Source organism: Falco biarmicus, chromosome 3, assembly GCF_023638135.1.
Source record: "Falco biarmicus isolate bFalBia1 chromosome 3, bFalBia1.pri, whole genome shotgun sequence".
In the NCBI taxonomy this organism is placed as follows: domain Eukaryota; kingdom Metazoa; phylum Chordata; class Aves; order Falconiformes; family Falconidae; genus Falco; species Falco biarmicus.
The window spans coordinates 71560405-71579132 of NC_079290.1; the positions used below are offsets into that span (position 1 = coordinate 71560405).

The following is an 18728-nucleotide window of genomic DNA, read 5'->3' on the forward strand; positions in this document are numbered from 1 at the left end:
CATCTCCAGGGATTGTAACCTTACCAATTTAGGGTTCTGGTGGTTCAGTTTTTGACTTTTGTTGTTGGATTGTTCTTCATCCTGAGCTTTTATGTAAGATTTTCATGTTACTGGTTTCAGCATTCTAAGAAGTTCTGGAATACAGTTCAGTGTTTAAAAATTATCCTGAAAATTGATTCTGAAAGAATTTTTAAAACTTTTATTGTTCCTGATGCTTCATTTGCCTGTATCTTGTCTCAGCACGTTCTTTTACTTCCTAAAGTAGAAAAGCCAAAGCTCAAGGACCTGCTTTCAGGCACCTTTTCCCCACAGCTCGTTAGGTTCATTTAACCTCTCAAGGCTTCACACAGTCAATCTCATCCTGGCAGTCTCCACAGATGGCAGAAAAGGCCAGAGTCTTTAGACTCTTTCTGCCTTAGAAAGAGGTGCTGCGTTCCGTGGTGTGTGTGTGTTTATCGGTGATAGTGCAGCAGTGTACTGTGGTATCCAGCTGACTTAAAGGTGGGGATTCTTGCATTTCTTCTCTCAAGTGTGTTTGCTTATTTAAAGTACACTGGAAAGCAAATGTGTCTTTGCCTTTAATATTGGATACAGTATGACAGCTATATAAAGCAGATATTAAGGAATGGCTTCTATGATGTTTCTGACTCTGAAACTGATGAAGCCAGATTTGGTTTTCTGGGTAACATATGCACATCCTGTGCACTGAGGGCTCAGTGTGAATATTTTAGATGCAATGTTTATTTCATCTTAAAGGTTTCCTTTATCCTCTCCAGATCATGTGCTTTGGCTATTTTTAAACAGCCTCTTGGGTGATATACTGGCCTACTGACACATGCTTTTTCAACTCCCTTCTAAGAGATACTGACTTAAATTCCCTCTTGGGGGTAGCAGGTATGAATTTAGCCCATGCCTTTCCATGCAGAGTGGTGCAAACACAATTATAAAGGGAAAAGAATGTTATAAAAGCAGTAGAAATTGAGGAGTGGAAGCTCAGGAGATAGTCTGTTTGAAACATAGGCCTGGAAAAGAGGATATCAAATCCAAAAAGGCTAACAAAGATCATGTAAATCTCACGTAAGTCAGCCAATGTCAGGTGATTTAATCAGGAAGGGGGGAGAGATGCTTTCTCATGCACTTTCCTAGTTGCGTTTATTTTCATGCTTGGTCTTTGATTTGATTTCATTTTCCAGTGATTGATTTACAAAATATTCTAAACTGTAGACCTAAACTGAAGAGGGTAAAATGGTGCATATTTTCTGCAGCCAATAAAGACTACAAATCTTCTGATATTCTCAAGATAAATCTGTTATCAGATCTTCATTGTGTTTCTTCTGTAAGATGCAATTGTTACAGTCTCCTTTTTTAAAATGGGGAAGATTCCAGTAGACTGTAGTTGTTTACTTATGAACACACATAGCTTTTAGCTGTCATTTCAGCAAAAACGGATTTTGGTCTCGATACTTATGTTTCTCAAAAATATTTCAGACTCAAATTTATTTCAATAGGCTGTTTATCATAAAAGAAGTATTTTCTTGTTTGTTTGGATGCCGTGATTAGTCACAAGCTGGTCTTTCATCATATGCTGAAATTTAGTCACATACAGGCTTTCTCATAAGGTTCTGATTTTTGTTATTGTTGCTTCTGTGATATACTTTGTTTTGCATCACAGATGCTGCTCTTGTTCATCTGTTGTTTATTTTCTGTCTGAAACAAATTTTGTGGACAAGGTTGTGGCATTGCAGTGAGATTATAACAACATAAGAAATGCACTACTGTGTCACACCAGTGGTCCATCTAGTCTGGTATTCTCATCTCCAAAATTGCTGTCTATTACCTGCTTTAAAGCAGTCTTGTGCTACTGTCACTGAGCACTTCACAGTCCTTATATGGTGGGGTTGGGTGAACAGCAGTTCTGCATTCAGTTTATCCACTGCCTTTACAATTTTGTAAACTTCTGTTACCTCTCCCCTCATCCTTCTCAGTAAACAGTCACAGGTGTTTTTGCCTCTCCTGAGAGGATAGCTGCCTCTGCTGTGGACCCCAATGTCCACTGTTGGATTATTTGGGAGAATCCAACCAGTGAAAAAACCTTGGGATAAAAATAATATGAGCCACATCAAAAGAGGACTACATTCTTCAACCACAGAGAGAGAAAGTGCTGGGAATTCAGAGGATATAGAGAACGTAGATTTTATTTTTCCCTGTACAGTTTTTTTAAAATACCTGGAAAAGAGAAAAGACGGCAGCTCTTTGGCCAATAAACCATCATGAAGGACACTTAGAAGAACTGGGAAACTCTGCAAGTTGTTTTGATAGGCCATCTGCTCCATAGAGCCTAGAATAAATGTGTCTTGATGTGCCATTCCTCCCAATATGTATGTATACCATGATAGGTGGGATTTACTGAGATCCCACTCAAGCAATCAACATGTGGCAGGTCAGAACACACTGCAGTACACTTAAGACTAATTTAGATTAGTTTGGTGGGGTCTGAATCCCTCAGCATAGGTGTAACATGCAGTGTTTCAGTGTAGTACAGAGGAAAATGGAAACTAGAGTAAAACACACATGAAACTACATTGACTGTACATTCTGAGGCCCAACGCTAAGCAAGTTTTCTAAATACAGAATAGTTATCTTAAATTTATTTTTTTCTACATTAAACTCATGCTCTATATCTCAGTTCTCATTAATGGACATGTAATTTACAAACTTATGCTTTAAGGGATAAGGAATTTTTTGGAATCATCTTAATTTTTATGAGGGATGTGGGTATTGATTTGAAAGTGGGCTAAGTGGTTTTCAGATTTCTCACTCGAGGTTGCTGACAACTCACGATTGTGTTCCATTTTGTAGTTTGACAGAATAACTCATTTGTATGCGTTTTTTTTAAATCTTTTAATGGATTTTTTCAAAAGGGCGTGCAAGCAAACACACACTCAGAGAAGCTATCATGTTACAGCTTAACTAAACTAAGAATGGAATAATACAGGGACAAAATTAAGGCCTCAGAACTGAACCTATAAATCAATAAGTTTTCATTATCAAATCATCGTATTTAAAGTAGTAGGTAATCAAATGGAATTAGGAAGATGAAGCAGAAGACAATTACTTGGAACAAGTCTTATATCCTGGGATAATTTAGGAGGACTGCATGTCTTTGGCAGTCTTATAGCCAATATAGTCTACCAGAGCCACTGATAACAAATATTGACTCACAGTGATGCAAACAGATCTCTAAAATACCTTCTTTGCCAATGCACAACATGGGGTTGTTTGCTGGGGAGATCATCTGTTGAGTCATATGAAGAGAGAAAGGTTGCAACAGTAAGCTGCAGAGAGGAAATGTGCTTTCTAGACAAGTTCTTTTGAGCCTGTTGCTTGTACAGTTAGCACTCATGTATAGTTTTCACATGGAGGCACAGCTTTTCTTTGGATCTGTGATCCCTCAGAAGTTATGGAATAAGGGAGATGTTACAGTCCCGGACTACATAAAAACATGACATACAAGTGTGGTGGCATACGGTTTTGTGAGATACAGATAGAATAAAGCATCAAAAACATCCTAAGAATAGCTATAACTTAACATACTTCACATATTCTCCATATACACACACTTCTCATAACACCCACTTAGCATTCCCAGCATTTCTTAAATTATTCTACACACTTTACAGCCTTAGAATTGTGGAAACAGGAAGTGTCCATCCGGAACATCCTAATGCTCATTCACCTAAAACCGTAAGCAGTTCTTACCTTACAAATTTAATGCTGTTTATAATTAACCTATGAAAGTTTTCCTGAAGGGAAAGTGAAATGTCCATTACTGAGGATACTCAACAAAAATCCAGAGCAACCTGCCTGCCTGAAGTTAGCTCTGTTTTGATCAGGGTGGGGTAGACCAGATGACCTTCAAAGGTCCCTTCCAGCCTCCAGCCTCCTGAGTTTCCGTGATTGTCTGTCCCAACACAATAAATAGGCCAGGGTTCCCCACTGGTAAAAAACTTCCCTAAAGCTTCGCAGAACTCTTTGCACCACAGCACAACTGAACATAAGCAAGTAATTGTTTTCAGCTTCTCGGCTTGCCTCATCTAAATTGTATTCCCCAAAGGCACACAGACCTCTTTTTTACATGCAAGAAAAAAATACCCTGACTTGGTCATCTCCCCAAGAAGTCCTCGGTTTGCGGTTCTTCTCTTTCACCTGCACCCTGACTCTGGTGCTGCCTTTTCACTGGACTCCCCAGTACTGCTGGCCCTGGCATCCCGCCAGCTCTGTCCCAAAGACTCCATCTGTTGATCACGGACTCCTGCCTGAAACTGATTCCCTTCATGACACAACCTTGCTCAACAGTTAGGTCAAGAAAGAAAAGATAGGACTGATAGGTTTTAGAGGGCAGTGTGAAAAGAGGGAGCATTTTGCCTGGGAACTGGAGGAGAGCACACCAGGACTTGCCCAAGGCAAGAGGCTCACCCTTTTCCCTTTCTTGCCTGCTAGAAACCCTCCCTGAGATCTCATCCTGAACATCTTGTCTGATCACCACTACATCTTCTAACGAGCAAGATCTCTCAGGGCTGATGTTTGTAGAAAAACTATAGGAATCCGAGCCTTCTCCCTCTTTTCTATGTTTTCCTGTAGAAATAATTTCCATGTGTACGCTTACATACACAGACAGCAGTGGCAGCTGGGTCACCATTTTAGAAAGCTCATGTCGTCTGCAATAATTTCTAAAAACACAAAACCATCCGGTGGAATACACCAAAACCAGCTATTCTGATAATCGCTCCAGAAGCATTTTTTACTGTTTGCAAAAGGATTTGACTCTTTGGGGAAACACTCCTCACCGTTTGCGCTGCCTGTTTTCTCCCCTCTCCCTGCTGCACGAGTTCTTTTTCTGCTCCTTCACTTTAAGCCCCTTTGCTTCTTTTAGGCAGCTTCCAGATATCTGATACAGTATATAATGAGGAATTAGGTTCCATTACACGAAGGCTTAACCTTCTCGAAAAGCATTCAGCGCTTGCCAGGAGTCATCAATATTTAACAGCTGTTGTTATTATGAAATACTTCATAGGGTAACGCGGCTTGTCTGCTCGCACGCAAGGGTTTGAACGGGCGCCAGGCCCCTGTCAGAGCTGCTGAGAGATTGACAGGCGGCGAGGCTTGCGTGACAGCGGGGCTGGGGTTAGTCAGCAGTCTGCCTCCTCCGCAGCAGGGACTTCTCCTCCCCCTCGCCTCCCTTCAAAAAGGCTCCTCTGGACGGGGGTGAGACATGGGCTGGGGTCTCAGGGGGGCGAGGTGGCCCCACCAGCTCCGTGCAAAGGCTGGGGGGAGAGGAGGGCTGCTGGGCGGTGGCATCTCTTTGATGCCCCTCTTGCATGGGGAAAAAATGGATGAGGCTTGCTGGGGAAGGGGAAACGTGGTTCGGAAAAAAAAGAGGGGACGGGATCTGGAAAGCAAACAGTTTGGTTCATACCTTAAATAAATGTCATGCTGTACTTGAGAAACTTCAAAGGGCAGTCAGATTTCAAAGCATCTCTTAAGAAGAAGCAGACTGAGAAAACCGCTAAGTTGGGAAGAAAAAGTTTGCATTATTGCTAGCATAATTTCATCTGGCGTTCTGGTAGCCTCCACGACGGGACTGAGCACCATACATCTTTTATCCAGAGGGTGTGTTTTGGTGCTGATTTCTTCTTTCCCAAAGCGTTTGTGCAACCTGTATGTTGTGGCATTTCAAAATGCAAGCACCCCTTTCATATTGTTTGGCAACGCATGATAACTGTTCTTTACGGTTTATATTGTTTAATTTCAGTGTGTATCTAATGAGCCCTTATTGTCACTCGATGTTCTTTGTAATGCAGCAAGAGGAAACAGATCGTTTCATTTCATGACTGTAGGTTTGTTAAGCAGAATTGCTCACACCAAGTGTTTCCTAGTTCTGTTGTTTTGTTTTCTAAGCATTCACGGTAACACGCATAGCTGCTTCTTCCTGCAGCTAGAAGATCCAGGAAGAAAGACCCTGTCTTCACTTCCTTTCAAGTACCTAGTTACCAAAAGTAAGATTTGTATGCATAAAGCAGTATCTCTGAACCTGCCAGCTAGATTTGGGTATTTTCCTCTGCTCATTTTAAGAAACAATTTATCCCCTGAGCATCACTGGAGAGAAGGGATCTCACAGGTACTCCTTGTAAAAAAGCTTGACACTGATACGCCTGCATCATACCAAGTCTGAAGAAGACAGTACTGTCCCCTCCTTACATCTCAAATGAACCCAGGCAAGGTGTTCAGATAAGAAATTACATCCCTTCACTGCTGTTTTCTCACCTGTACTGCTGTTGCTTGGTGCAGGTGGCCTGAGCAGTGCAAGGCCCCTGGGCCAGCGGGCATAAGGTTTGACCATGCTTTAGTTTGTTACAGAGCTTAGCTTGGCAGGTAGTTTTGCTGATTATTTTCTGAAGAAGGAAGGGTGTGCTTGTGCGGGAAGAGGTACAGAAACACTCAGGAGAATGTAATCCCATGAATTTAAAAAGTACGCTTTTATGAGTCCTGAAATTTCCATCTCTCCGAACTAAGGAGTATTCTGCAATGAATAAATGTTCTGTTATTTCTGGGGGGAAGGGAACGGCTGGTTTCGTAATGCTTCTATAGTCTTTAAAGTGTCAGGCAGCTTTCCTCTTCTTTACCATATTCCAGTCTTTGTTTTCAAGCCAAGGGGTTTGCAAATGCAGATAGTGATGCTTGTATCAGACTGGAGGCTCAAGAGATCTCAGATTTTTACAATGTTCTGGGGAGAAACAGTGCAGCTGTGAAAGGCTCAGCAGCACTGCCAGAGACAGTCCCATACTCCTTAAGCCAAACTTATCATCTCTTTTGTGGACTTCTTTTTGTCCATTCATTAACTGTCAATTCTAACGGTATATTAGTTTTTGGTTTCCCCTCCTTTCAGTGCTTTCAGATCAGAAATTGGAACAACGTCCTCGGATCTTTGACCTTTCCTTCAGGAAATTGTGTTAGCCATTTTTCTTCATTTTTTCTCCCTCCTCTCCCTCCTCCTAACCCCCTCCCCCCGCGCCCTGTATATTTCCACAGTGTTGTCCTTCTATAGGACCCAGCATTTCCAAACATGTGAGCTTTTAATGTTGTCTGGGATTGCACCATGCTCACTAGATTGCATGACCTTGCAAAACTGTCAGCCCTGGTACATGTATATCTTTATTTATCACCCTATGGTATCAATACGCTCATTCATCTTCTTTGGCAGAACAGCTCCATCTTCTGTTTTATTTTGTGTTCTGGAAGTGCAGGCTAGATAAGCTGTGCTCAGAAAAAAGTCTCTGCTGTTCCTGATTCCCACCTCTTCACTTTGCCAGTTTTGAACCTAGCAGTAGGTGAGTGCTCTATGCTGAATTGCTGACAGTCTCGTCTAAAGAGTTGCCTCTCCCAGAGAACGCAGTCCAAAGCTCCGTAAAGATAAAACTTTCCATTTTTTTACAGCCAGCAGAATCCACCAGTCTGCCTGCAATATCAGCTTTTTTCTTGCCCCATTCTTGATGTATGGGAACTCTAGCAGCCAGTTTTCCCCTCAGGTCCTGGAGCCATCCTTTGCTGTTTGTTATTTTTTAGCCTTGCACAGTTGCTCCTCCCTGCCTGCTAGAAACAGTACTCCTGCATTCTCCAGTCTTTCATTTGTTTTTGTCATCGCAGGCTTCACCGTTGCTCCAGAGGGCCACCATTTTATATAATGTCCAAGCTTGATCACAGCTGTACTGGCATCAGGCCCTTTGCTACCAAGCCACCCATCATAACTTTGCTGACTTTCCTTCAGTTCTCCCTCGTGATTCCTGGTGGTGACAGGGGCGTTGTTAGGCTGCTCTGTTTTCTTTTCTCTATTTTTCTGCCTGGTTAGATAACATCTTGCAGTTTTCCCTCCTCATCCTGTCATGTCTTGCTTTTCCTCCTCCTCATTAATTTGGGGGATCTGTGTAGTTTTCTGCCTGTCTTGCTCTGCTTTCTCCAGGTGACAGGCTATTTCCCGGTACAGTATCTCTTCGGAGCTGTCACTGCAGTACCAGCCAAGCCCTGGGTGGATTAATCCAGTATTTCCAGTGCAGGGAGGCAGAACAGGAGTGAACAGCCAGCAACAGCTCCGCTGCCTCAGGTGCGAGGAACAAACATCCCTCTCTGAGGAGCCTCTTGGCGCCAAGGGTGTCCTTCGTCTTTGATGGTGCAATGGGTCTCCTCGCAGTCCGGGCCAGCGGGTAGGGTATGTTATGAAACGGATGTGTGTGGCCTAGCATATGGGTAACTCTAGCCGGCAAAATAACATTAAAATACTTTCCATTTGGAGATGGAATTTATAGTAGCCAGATGAGCTACGGAACAAACATCTCTTGTGCTTCTGCTGCTGTGTTTGTGTGAGCCTGAAGGCTAACAAACAGGCAGGGAGCTCTGGCCCGCTCAGCTGGGTAAAATAATAGTTTCCACTAACGATGAAGTTTGAACTGGTGGAATTTTCGCAATGCCAAAAGAGCGCATCAGAAAAAAAATCTTAGTTTTGTCTCGCCCCTCCCTGTCTGTCCTTTAACCTGCAAACCACAGTGTCAGTAATTATAAAAACATCTTTTCTGAGGGTGGAAACTCTGGAAGAGGCCATTGGAATAGGGGCTGGACTTTTAAAAATTATTGTCGTGAGTGTCCATATGTCTGTTCTTATGGACAGGCGTGGCAGAAGGCTTGGCTGATTGGGGGTGAAAAAAAGCAACCATTTCAAATAAGTCCAAGAGGTATACCAAAATGAAAATGCAGAGTGAAGCATCTGCATGTCCTGTTCATAGCAGCCTAGCTTACAAATCTGAAATCACAAAATTGTTTTGGCTGGAATACGTGGGTAAGGAACTGTTTTAGGCAGCTTGGGATTTTCCTGATGTGTTTTCCCATGCCCAGGGGAGGGATTTATTACATCTAATTATACGTTTGAGATGATTGCTTTGGGGTAATGACCGACATTATGACTGGCAGCAAATATTTACAATGTAAGCTAAAAAACATCACGAATATTCAGTCAGCGTGGTTCTGTGTTGCCATCATCTGTTGTAAAACGCTGATGTATCTTACAACAGTCCCTCACTAGGCTGTTAAATTGATAAGGGGCTCTTGCACAGCTGTTTGGAAAGGAAGTAACTCCATTTAGATATCCTTAATCATTTGCAACAAGTATTATTCAAGCCATTTAAAAATGTAGACCTTTTTCTTGATTTGGTATCTTACTAAAAATTTAAATCTAATTTTTTTTTTTACTAAAAATTTAAATTGTCATGGCTTTTAGCAACAAGCTCAGAAGTATTAGAGGCTTGCTGTCTGGCTCCTCTTTTTATTCTCATTTGGTATGAACTATTCCTGTCCATCTCAACCCTTCTTTTTTTGGATTATTAAGCATCTCTGGCTGTGGCTGCTCCAGCTCTCCTTTAGCTGGAAGGGACAATGTGTATCAAATGTCCCAGCTAATCTCACTGGTATGCTCTCCTCTCTCATTTTCTCCATGGAAAGGAGAACAAACAGAAAACTGAATCTCTGTTTGCTACCCAGATATTTGTATGACTCTTCTCTGGGATGGGACAGTAGTACTGAAGCTGACTCCTTAATTCTTACTGACCAAATGATAAAGACAGCTTCCTGTCATACTCCCCAGATGAAGCAGAATCCCAGTGTGTCAAGTGATGTCATCCTTCTCAGAAATTCTTTCATTACCCCCAGAAATGGGATTGTATTTAAGGGATTTTTCTGTGGGATGTATTGACATGAAGACTTTAATCTGAGTATTCAAAGATATTTCAGATCAGGCAGTGGTAACCCATGTGGGGGAAGAGCACTCACCAGTTTTGACTCCCATTAAGGTTTTCATTATTATTAGGGAAAATATATGCGATTTAATCTATTGTGAGAGATATTAATAAATTTCATACAGTAAACGACCAGCTTAAAACAAATCTTAAACCTCTGTTTAAAAGTTAAGGAACTTTCCCTTGAGTCTTACAGTCAGCCTCAGACTCATAGAAGCAAATAGGGTACAGTGAGACTGAAAATAATCTGATGCCAAGAAGGTCAACACTGAAAATAAGAAACTTATTTCAGTCCCTTGTCTTCTGAGCTATATAGGCATTTCTTTATATTGTCATAATACATATTTTTATAAACAAAACAATTTGCTAACTTTCTTTTGTTTCTTTCCTGTGGGTTTTCATTGTTGCTTTATGTAGAATACACTAATGGAAAAAATATGTTCAATAAAATTGTGATAGATATTTCATATAAAAAACATCTGGACTGCCAAATATGCATCTATCTCTTTCACAGCAAAAGAAAGTTGTCAGTAACTGACATCCAGACCACAAAGACAAGAACTCCCAATTAAATCAATGCACGTTAAGTGCCTAAATAAGAATTTTAATCTAGCAGCCCTAATCATTATGGTATCTAAATTGATAATAACTCTTTCCAACAGCCATTCAAGAAAAGCACTTTAAGAAGCAAGTTGGCCAAATGATAAAAGAAGACAATATATCTAACAAGACCGCTGTACAAGAAGGTGGACTTCTACTAGAAGTGAGTGAAAGAATGCTGTCTTTTCTGGCTCTAATCTATTCCGTTTGATGAATTATTTGGGTTAATGCTTTGTGGCAACTCAGGACAAATGGTCACTCTTGGTGTCAGTCATTCAAGAATCACACTTGTGAGTGCTTCTTGCAAGAGCAAAGCTGGCAGTTGTGATAGTCCCGGTCAGTCTCTGTTTGGGCAACTGTACCTTACACCCTTACATCCTCGAAATGACCAGTGAACTCCAGTGGGCCAGCTCACAGTTCTTTTTCACTTGGAGTGATAGCAGAAGTTTGGTTTACTTGGCCCATATTTTGAGGCTGTCAGAAGGAACTTGCTTGGTTTCTGATCTGAGTTGAGATTATTCTGGGATATTTTAATTTATCCTACTTCCTTAACCCTGTGCTCTGAGGGAAGCTGTGTGTGTAGAAGTTACTCCTTCCATGTATTTTTATCCCCTTTAGGATGTTTTTATATTGGCAGAGCAGCATAAAGGGGCCATACTGTTTCTGAGAATTGGATCCATTAATCTAGAGGAAGAATTAATACTGCTGTGAACTACTGAACCAGCTAGAGCACAGCGGTCCATCCCAGATACATCTGCATTTCAAACTCATGATGTAATAATGCCTTTTATACACTGAGGTCCTTGGAAATTCCTGTGTGATTAGGACTACATATGTATAGTTGTTTTGGATAGGATAATATTCATGATATAAAAACTGCGTTTTAATGACAGCTCTGAGATTCATGTAAATGTAAATTAAATAGTAGCCTCAAGCAAATAAATGCGGTATACTATTAAAGTAAAAAGACATTTTATCGTGGGATCCAATATCGTAAGTTTGTCAAGTCTGTGGAATGGAAACTGGCACCCTGATTTCCTTCCTCTCAATACTTTAGAAGATTTTAATTTTATATTTCAAAGCAAGTAACACAGAAGCATCTGATTAGTTAGTGCTAGTGCCAAAATGAAATGTTTGGCTGTCAGCTATTGCTTGCAACCATTTCCATTCTCAATGAACAAGGAGTACAGGGCTTACAACAAATGATAAATATGGTGAGTATATAACTTTTAATGAGGCTCTCCTCTTTAGTCTATGTTTTGTTGGGTGCATATTGCATGACCACAAGTTACAGTCATTAAGACTCTTCAAACAGTAGCCCTACTGCTACAAGCACATGGAGAGAACACAGATGTGTAATTTCAGGTAGGTTACAAGAGACTAATACTACTGGACATGGTAATGGTCTGCTTAATACAGGGTATATAGGAGTCATATTCCTTTTGAATATATGGGAGATATTTTATCCTGGGTCATACTTAATGAGGATCATTAACTGGATGATTAAGTGCCTGTTAATATGAATGTATTTGCCAGGCTTCATTTATGGGCATGTCTGACCTAGAATAAGAGCATTAATTTTCCTTTGGGCTTGCCAGGAATATTCCCTGGGGACTGATTTTGGCTTAGATGCTCATTCAGTGGCCATGGCATGTGAAGAAAAGTGGGGTTTTTTGTTGTTCAAACAAATTCACCATGTTGTTTATTAGGGACAGTGGGGTTTTAACTGAATAGTTGCATTTGTGATTCCTTCGAAGGAGAAGCAAACCGTCTTGCTGGTAGTTGCTTTGCTTTGTATATTGGCTTATGAATCTGGCCGCTTTATCAGGTCTCAAAAGATATTTTTCAGCTGTTAAAAGCCACTTTCTTTCTCGTGACACCACCTTGCACTGTGCAACTTCTCCTAGATGCTTATATAATACAAACAAGAATAATCTGAATTGCCAAAATATGTGTGAATAATCCCTGGGTGCAATGTTAATGGAAAACCAGGGATAATGGCTTATTTTTTTCCTAGCGCGGGTATCATCGCACTGCTCTATGCATAGACAGAAATATGAAATAGCAACAGCCCTAATTACTGGTAAATGATGTATCTGTGACTCCGGAGTCTTGGAAAAATGCAGTACTTCCCTTTCAGCTTGAAAGAAAACAATGGAATTAGACTGTCTTCAAAGTATGTTTAAAATGTTTTTTATTTCTGAAGGCCTCTGCCACAACATGTGTTTTTTATTTAAGATTTTATAGAGATTTTTTACAGCTATAATCAAATAGCTTTCATCAGCAATAACAGAATAAACAATGATACCAGTTTATCAAAGACTTTTTAGTGGATCACAGCAGGTACCTAAATAAATAATTTCTTCCAGTGTTTTAAGATCGCTTCTTCTGGATAAGAGAATCTTTTCTTGCTGTTTTTGTTTCCCTTTGGAGGGAAGACAGGCAAAGCTCTAAGAACCAAACTCCAATCTTATTAACGGACTTTTTGACTATACCCCATTCTTGCAATCTTTGCTCTCCTTGGAGACTTGAGACTCCAACTGTTTGACTGCAGTAATGACTTTTAACTTTGCACTTTCAAAATACTTTCCAAGACAGGTGGTATTGCAACCCTTGTGCCACATGCCTTCTGGCAGAAAAGGGCCACATTCAGTTGCTGAAGCCTGTTACTGAATACTTAAGGAACACCGGGCCAAACCCATAACCGGAAAAGTGTGAAAATAAATTGGATTGGCAGTCAATAAATCCAGATAGAATTTATGGGGTGATGGGGTGGAGAAACACAATAAAATGGTGACTTGGAAAAATAAGAATGAATCACTGGTGGGTATCTAGGCAATAGCCTTGATTGCAATAATCATCTCAGGGCTGTTAGCCACCTCCTGCTCTTCCCCCCAGCTACGCTGCACTCACAGTCTCAAGTCCAGACTCAGAGTCTACACTGTTGTTCAGGTAATTCCTCATCCAAATGCGTGTTTAATTTTCACATGTTATACTATCCTAGCAGATGATTTAAATGTCCATTGTCAAAAGGGACACCCTATCCGCACTTGTTTTCTCAATGACATGCAGTCAGGCAGTGGCCCCATCATCACCACTGACATTGCTTCTTGCCTAATGGTCACCCATATACTAAGCAGCACCCTGCTAACGTTGTCACTTGGACTTTACTGACCACCTCACAGTTGCTCCTACAGTTTTTCTGCTCATTATGGAAGGATCGTTAATATTCATGTTTCTGTCTCAACCCTTGCTGCTGAAGGAGATATCTTGTATCTTGATGGGCTTTCTGCCCCTCTTTATAATGTCTGTTGGTCTTCTATTCCGCTGTTGTAGGCTGCAGCATATGGTATCCCTGTCTCCAGATGTACTGGACATAATTCTTTTCAGGTGTGAAAATAGTGTTTTATATCCAAAATGTCACAAAAATTAAAAAAGAAATCCGTATGATCCAGGCAGCTCCCAAACAGATGCTAATGGAGTAAGACCGCCTGGCTCCGTCATGCCCCATCTCACTGATGAATACCGATAAAGGCCAGACCTGGCTTGTTCTGCCATTACCGTGGTCACCAACAGCTGACATTCTTTCAGTGAAGGCCCATGTTGTTTTCAGGATGTTCCAAGCCACTCTTTTGCCCAGTTTGCAGAGAGATTTCCACGAGTCCTCTAGTTTTAAGGCTTCAGGGCACAAGAATCACATTTCTGTGGTTTTGTCTCATGTTTTTTTTTTATGGCTGCACTGAAGATGCCAGTCATCATACTGTCCTGGTATTTCTTATTCAGTGACACTGTATGCTCTGTTTAATATCTTTATTGGCAATCTGGATGGGGGGATTGAGTCCACCCTCAGTAAGTTCGCAGATGACACCAAGTTGGGTTGGAATGTTGATCTGCTTGAGGGTAGGAAGGCTCTGCAGAGGGGTCTGGTCAGGCTTAGAACTTACTTAAATTTTTAGACAAAGACTCTCAGATGCCTGACATCTTAAAAAACATCTTAAAATCATAGACATATAGTCTTTTATGTAAAAAAAAAAAGAAAAATAACTTCTTCAAAATCATGTCAGTCTTCAGAAGTCAAGAAAAACAGTGAAAGGTAGTTTTGGTGGTGTGGGCGTTATATCAATCACTGGTCCACTGGTATCAATAATCTTAGCTTTATTACATTAACTACTTAACCAGATAAAGCTGGGTTTTTCAAACTGAGCATCCATATTTCGTAGGCATGCTTTTGTTCTACCATTTAGCGATTAATTTTACTGATTTGAGTTGTAAGTGACATAACTAGTGAGGCAATTCAGGTATCTGGCTACTGAACCAGTGGCATTTGTGCTTGGAATTGACTGTTGGTGCAACGTGGTAGCATGATCAGGTATAGGCACTTTATCACACAGACAAGTCATTTATGTATTATTTCTTAATTCCATATCACAGGTTTGGGCATTATTGTGAATAAGAAATGTTGGTTCTTGCTTGGTAGTTCCCACAGAAGTCAGTGAGGCTTTTTTTCATTAGCTTTAATACCCAATGGAGTCCAAGTCTTAATCAAAACCAATGAAAGTTAGACCTTTTATCTAGGTAAAGGATTCAGAATTCGAGACAATATAATCTTGAAGCGTATTATTTAACATTATGTCATTACCTTAAAAGTAGCTGCAGATAATAAGCTTTCTGGGAGTCTCTTTGAACGGAGAGGTGTATGTGCATATTTTGGCACTGAGAGGTATTTCCAGGTGGCCTCTACTAACAGCTTGAATTAGGGTTCAAGTTTCATTCCAAGGGAGTTAGAAAATGATACATTAAAAAACACCCTATTGGTGCTGTTCTTCACTCTGCATAAGGAAATAACATAGGAAACCCTTTTTCCACTTGCTTTCCTGTAATTTTTTTAAACTTGTTAGTGTAATTCCACTTCCTCCTTCCAAACTGATTTATGTAATCAGTACTTGATAAAACTGCGCTCTTGAAAAAAGTACTCCAGTTTGAATTTCAGTCTGAGAGCAAGATATTTTTCTCTTCCTGTTATTTTTTAATTTAAACTTGAAAAGGAAAGCTGGGAATCAGACAAAAGTGCATGGTTATTATGCTGGGCTATGACCAAGGCACGGACTTCAGAAATCAAAAACTGGTAAAGAGAGACTTGATTTATTCTGGTCTTGAATTCCTTTTCAGTTTCCTATGGTGCTGACTCTCTTAGCACAGTCCTTCTAAAGTAAGTCCTGTTAGATGATGATACAGTGCTTCACCTTTTAATCTACTAGTTTAAAATGGGGCCATCAAAATAGGAAGTTCTCATAAAAAGCTCGTAGTCTCAGTGCATTTTGTTTTCCAGCTAATACAACTCTTAAAAGTTACCCAAACAACCCTTTTGCTTTGCTTTGTTTTCAAACATGAACCTTCTCCCAGTAATTCAGATGACATGATTTAAGCTGACATTAGTCACTTGGGTGACTTACAGAGAATTTATCCATGAAAAAAAAAGGCTATAAATGGGGTCAGGAGTAACTTGCCATTTTATCACATGTGTACATTCACTTTCTTCTTGCCAGACACAGGCAAAACACAAAGGAACATTTCAGAAGCCCTGGTCCCTTTTTTTTCTTTGCAAATAGGCATATTTCTAAAATCCAGACTTGAAATCTGGCATGGCCACAACTTTGTGCAAAAAATATCCTTTCTGTTGCCCTTTAAACAAATAACTAATGTTCTCGCTTATTCCTTTCTTCTTTTTTTTCCTTCTCAAACAAATCAGGACAAAAAAGCCTCTGACCATTAAATACCATTAGTATTATATCTCCTCCAGTCCTTAGTGCTACTGTTACGACTGTAATGATCATGATGCCGCCACAGCACTGAGGTTTCAGAAATATAGGCGGTGGCACCCTCCAGCTTGACAGGGAGGCAGAGCAAAACAAAAAGACGTGATCCCCTTCAGATTTGTAGCCTAAATACAAGACAAGTGATGAAAGATGAATTTTTATGGGTAACACAGCGTGTGGAAATAATGAACAAAGGGGTAAACACGATTGCTGGTACTCATAGTGTATGAGCAGCTTGACCTTTGTCAGGACTTTTGCAAGAGTTTTAAGGAGGGATTTGAAGGAGAAAAATCAGGTGCCCCTGCAGAGGCTTGTGTGGTGCCTTTTAGCAAAGTGGGAAACATCATTAAGTGCTTGTTCTGGAATCTTGCATGTGAGTAAGGGTAACATGTTGGACTGATGAGGGTTAGTACTTAGCTTCACCAACACAAAATGAAGATTTTAATTGAGGAGGGAGCAAGCTGTGAGCAGATCAGAAAATCAGGACAAGCAGCTTATGTTTAATGTGATAGAGCAGGAGGAGTGGGCAGCCAGTGCAGGTGTGCAGTGAGGAGGGACGGTTAGCATCCTCTCTGGTTTGAACCGGCATCGGTAAAGTTGGGTTCCATTTGTCAGAGCAGAGGCAAACCTGCTGTCATAGGAGAAGGCCTGGCTAAGAAATGTTAGGCATGCTGGTGAATGGAGAAGCTGTCCGTCAGCAGCGTTAAGGTAAGAATCAATAAGCTTTGGGCACAGGCCAGATGTGGATCCGAACTTCAGGCCACTGTTGCTGTCTCCAGATGGTTGATCACAGCACGCTCCTTTTCACAGCCGCTTCCTCTCTGTTTCTGCCCAGGCTATTTCGGTGCCTCTGGAGACAGTCCAGTGGCCATGTGACTTCCTCCCCAACAAAACATATTCTCCCATTTCAGCTCAGTTAGGGCTTCTTTCTCTCACCGACTTCAAAGCTAATCCTTGGCAACTGTTCTCACTAATTGATAGGTTCAATATTTGTACATGAGCACTGTGTTGTATAGATGCACTGGGACTTAGTCTGCTACTAGAACTGGACTTCATGCATTCAAGTAACAAAAGCAATCACAACACTCTGTTCCTCGCATACAAATTTCTGCATGAGCATTTGCTTTTGAGGAAGTGCCTTGTTTTTAAAGATGGAAAAGTCACGTATTGTAAAAAAAAGCAAAAAAACCCCAACTTTAAATAACGCCTGTTTATTATCAGGGATAATTGCAATCTTACATTGTTTAACTGGTCTTCAACTGGTTGAAGTGAAATTATAAATTATTAGCCTAATCTGTACAGCTGACACTTCCAGTATATTCCTCGTTCTCAACTCAGAAAAGCGAACGGGCTGCAACTTTGCTATCTTCTCAGTAAAGTGAAGTGAGGAGCAAGACAGTGGTTCCAGGCAAGATTATGTGTTGTCTTAAGAATTTTTGCAAATTTGCATTGATTTTTTTTTGTGGTCATGAAGGTTTCCAAAGAAAAGCTTATGTGTTTTTCTAGAAATATTGACTACATTTCTATTTGACTTTTTGCCTACCTCAATTGATAAAACTTGAATATGCCATTTGATGATTTGAACTGAAAACCACTATTAAAAAGCATGACGTTGACTGTTAAATGTACTGTATCCTATTAGCAAGGATGTAGTATTGATTCAGAGACAGGAGGACAGATAGGCACCCCTCAAATAGTTCTGCTGCTACTCCAAGAACTTCAAAAGAAATCACTATCATTCTGGTTTTAACTGTCCCTGACTTTTTATGAGTAGAAAAAAGAAAAAATAGATAGTTTTTATATCCCATTGTAATTGCAGTTCTTCTAGGAATTCCTAGCTGCAAAAGCCGATGGTGGCCAACAGCAGGCATTTCTCTAACATGTTCTACATCTTCCCTCCTCCTTCCAGTACAGCAATGCTCCCAGAATTTTCCAGTAACTGAGACTGGGCTTTTTTTAGCAATAAGAAAAGAAGTGCCTGCTCAGACTAAAGCAAGGTCTTAGGGAAGGGCCTTGGGGAAGGGTTCCTCCTCCTCAGCTTAAGATTTGCAGTCGTCGCTGCTGGTTAGAGGAGTTGTCTCTAACTTTCCATCCTTACCTCTTTCCAGACGATCAATTGTCATTCAGTTGGTATCTAGATTAGAGAAAGTATTGCTTGCCTTTCTGGGTCAGTGAAAAACATTAACAGCATTATTCACCCCTGCTGCCAGTGTGGGACAGGGTGTGTTTTATACAGGATACTTACAGGATACAAAACATACTCAAGATGATAATTTGTGCAGTAAGACAGTTCCCAGAGTCAAATTCAGGAATGCCACATTCCCTAAAAACTCCACTGACCTGAAATGGTGTTTAAAAAAGCTGATTTACCATATATTATTGAACAGAATATTGAAATACAGATTGTTTTGCTCTTCTCCCCACCCCCTGAAACAGTTCTGTGTTGTAAAATGTGATATATAGTGCTAAATAC

At 40.6% G+C, this 18728-nt stretch overlaps 1 protein-coding gene across 7 annotated transcripts in view; it reads left to right on the forward strand.

The window, feature by feature from the left end:
• The window catches only part of AHRR (aryl hydrocarbon receptor repressor), an 89600-nt gene that overhangs the window by 48306 nt on the left and 22566 nt on the right, over positions 1 to 18728 (forward strand). For 4 of the 7 annotated variants that reach the window (XM_056333001.1, XM_056332996.1, XM_056332995.1 and 1 more), the window contains exon 4: positions 10502 to 10602. In XM_056333001.1, the coding sequence (XP_056188976.1) occupies positions 10502 to 10602 (101 nt within the window). Of the gene's footprint in view, positions 1 to 5159; positions 5266 to 5293; positions 8264 to 10501; positions 10603 to 18728 lie in introns of those variants that run through there. The other 3 variants (XM_056332999.1, XM_056332998.1, XM_056333000.1) reach the window with 3 other exon arrangements.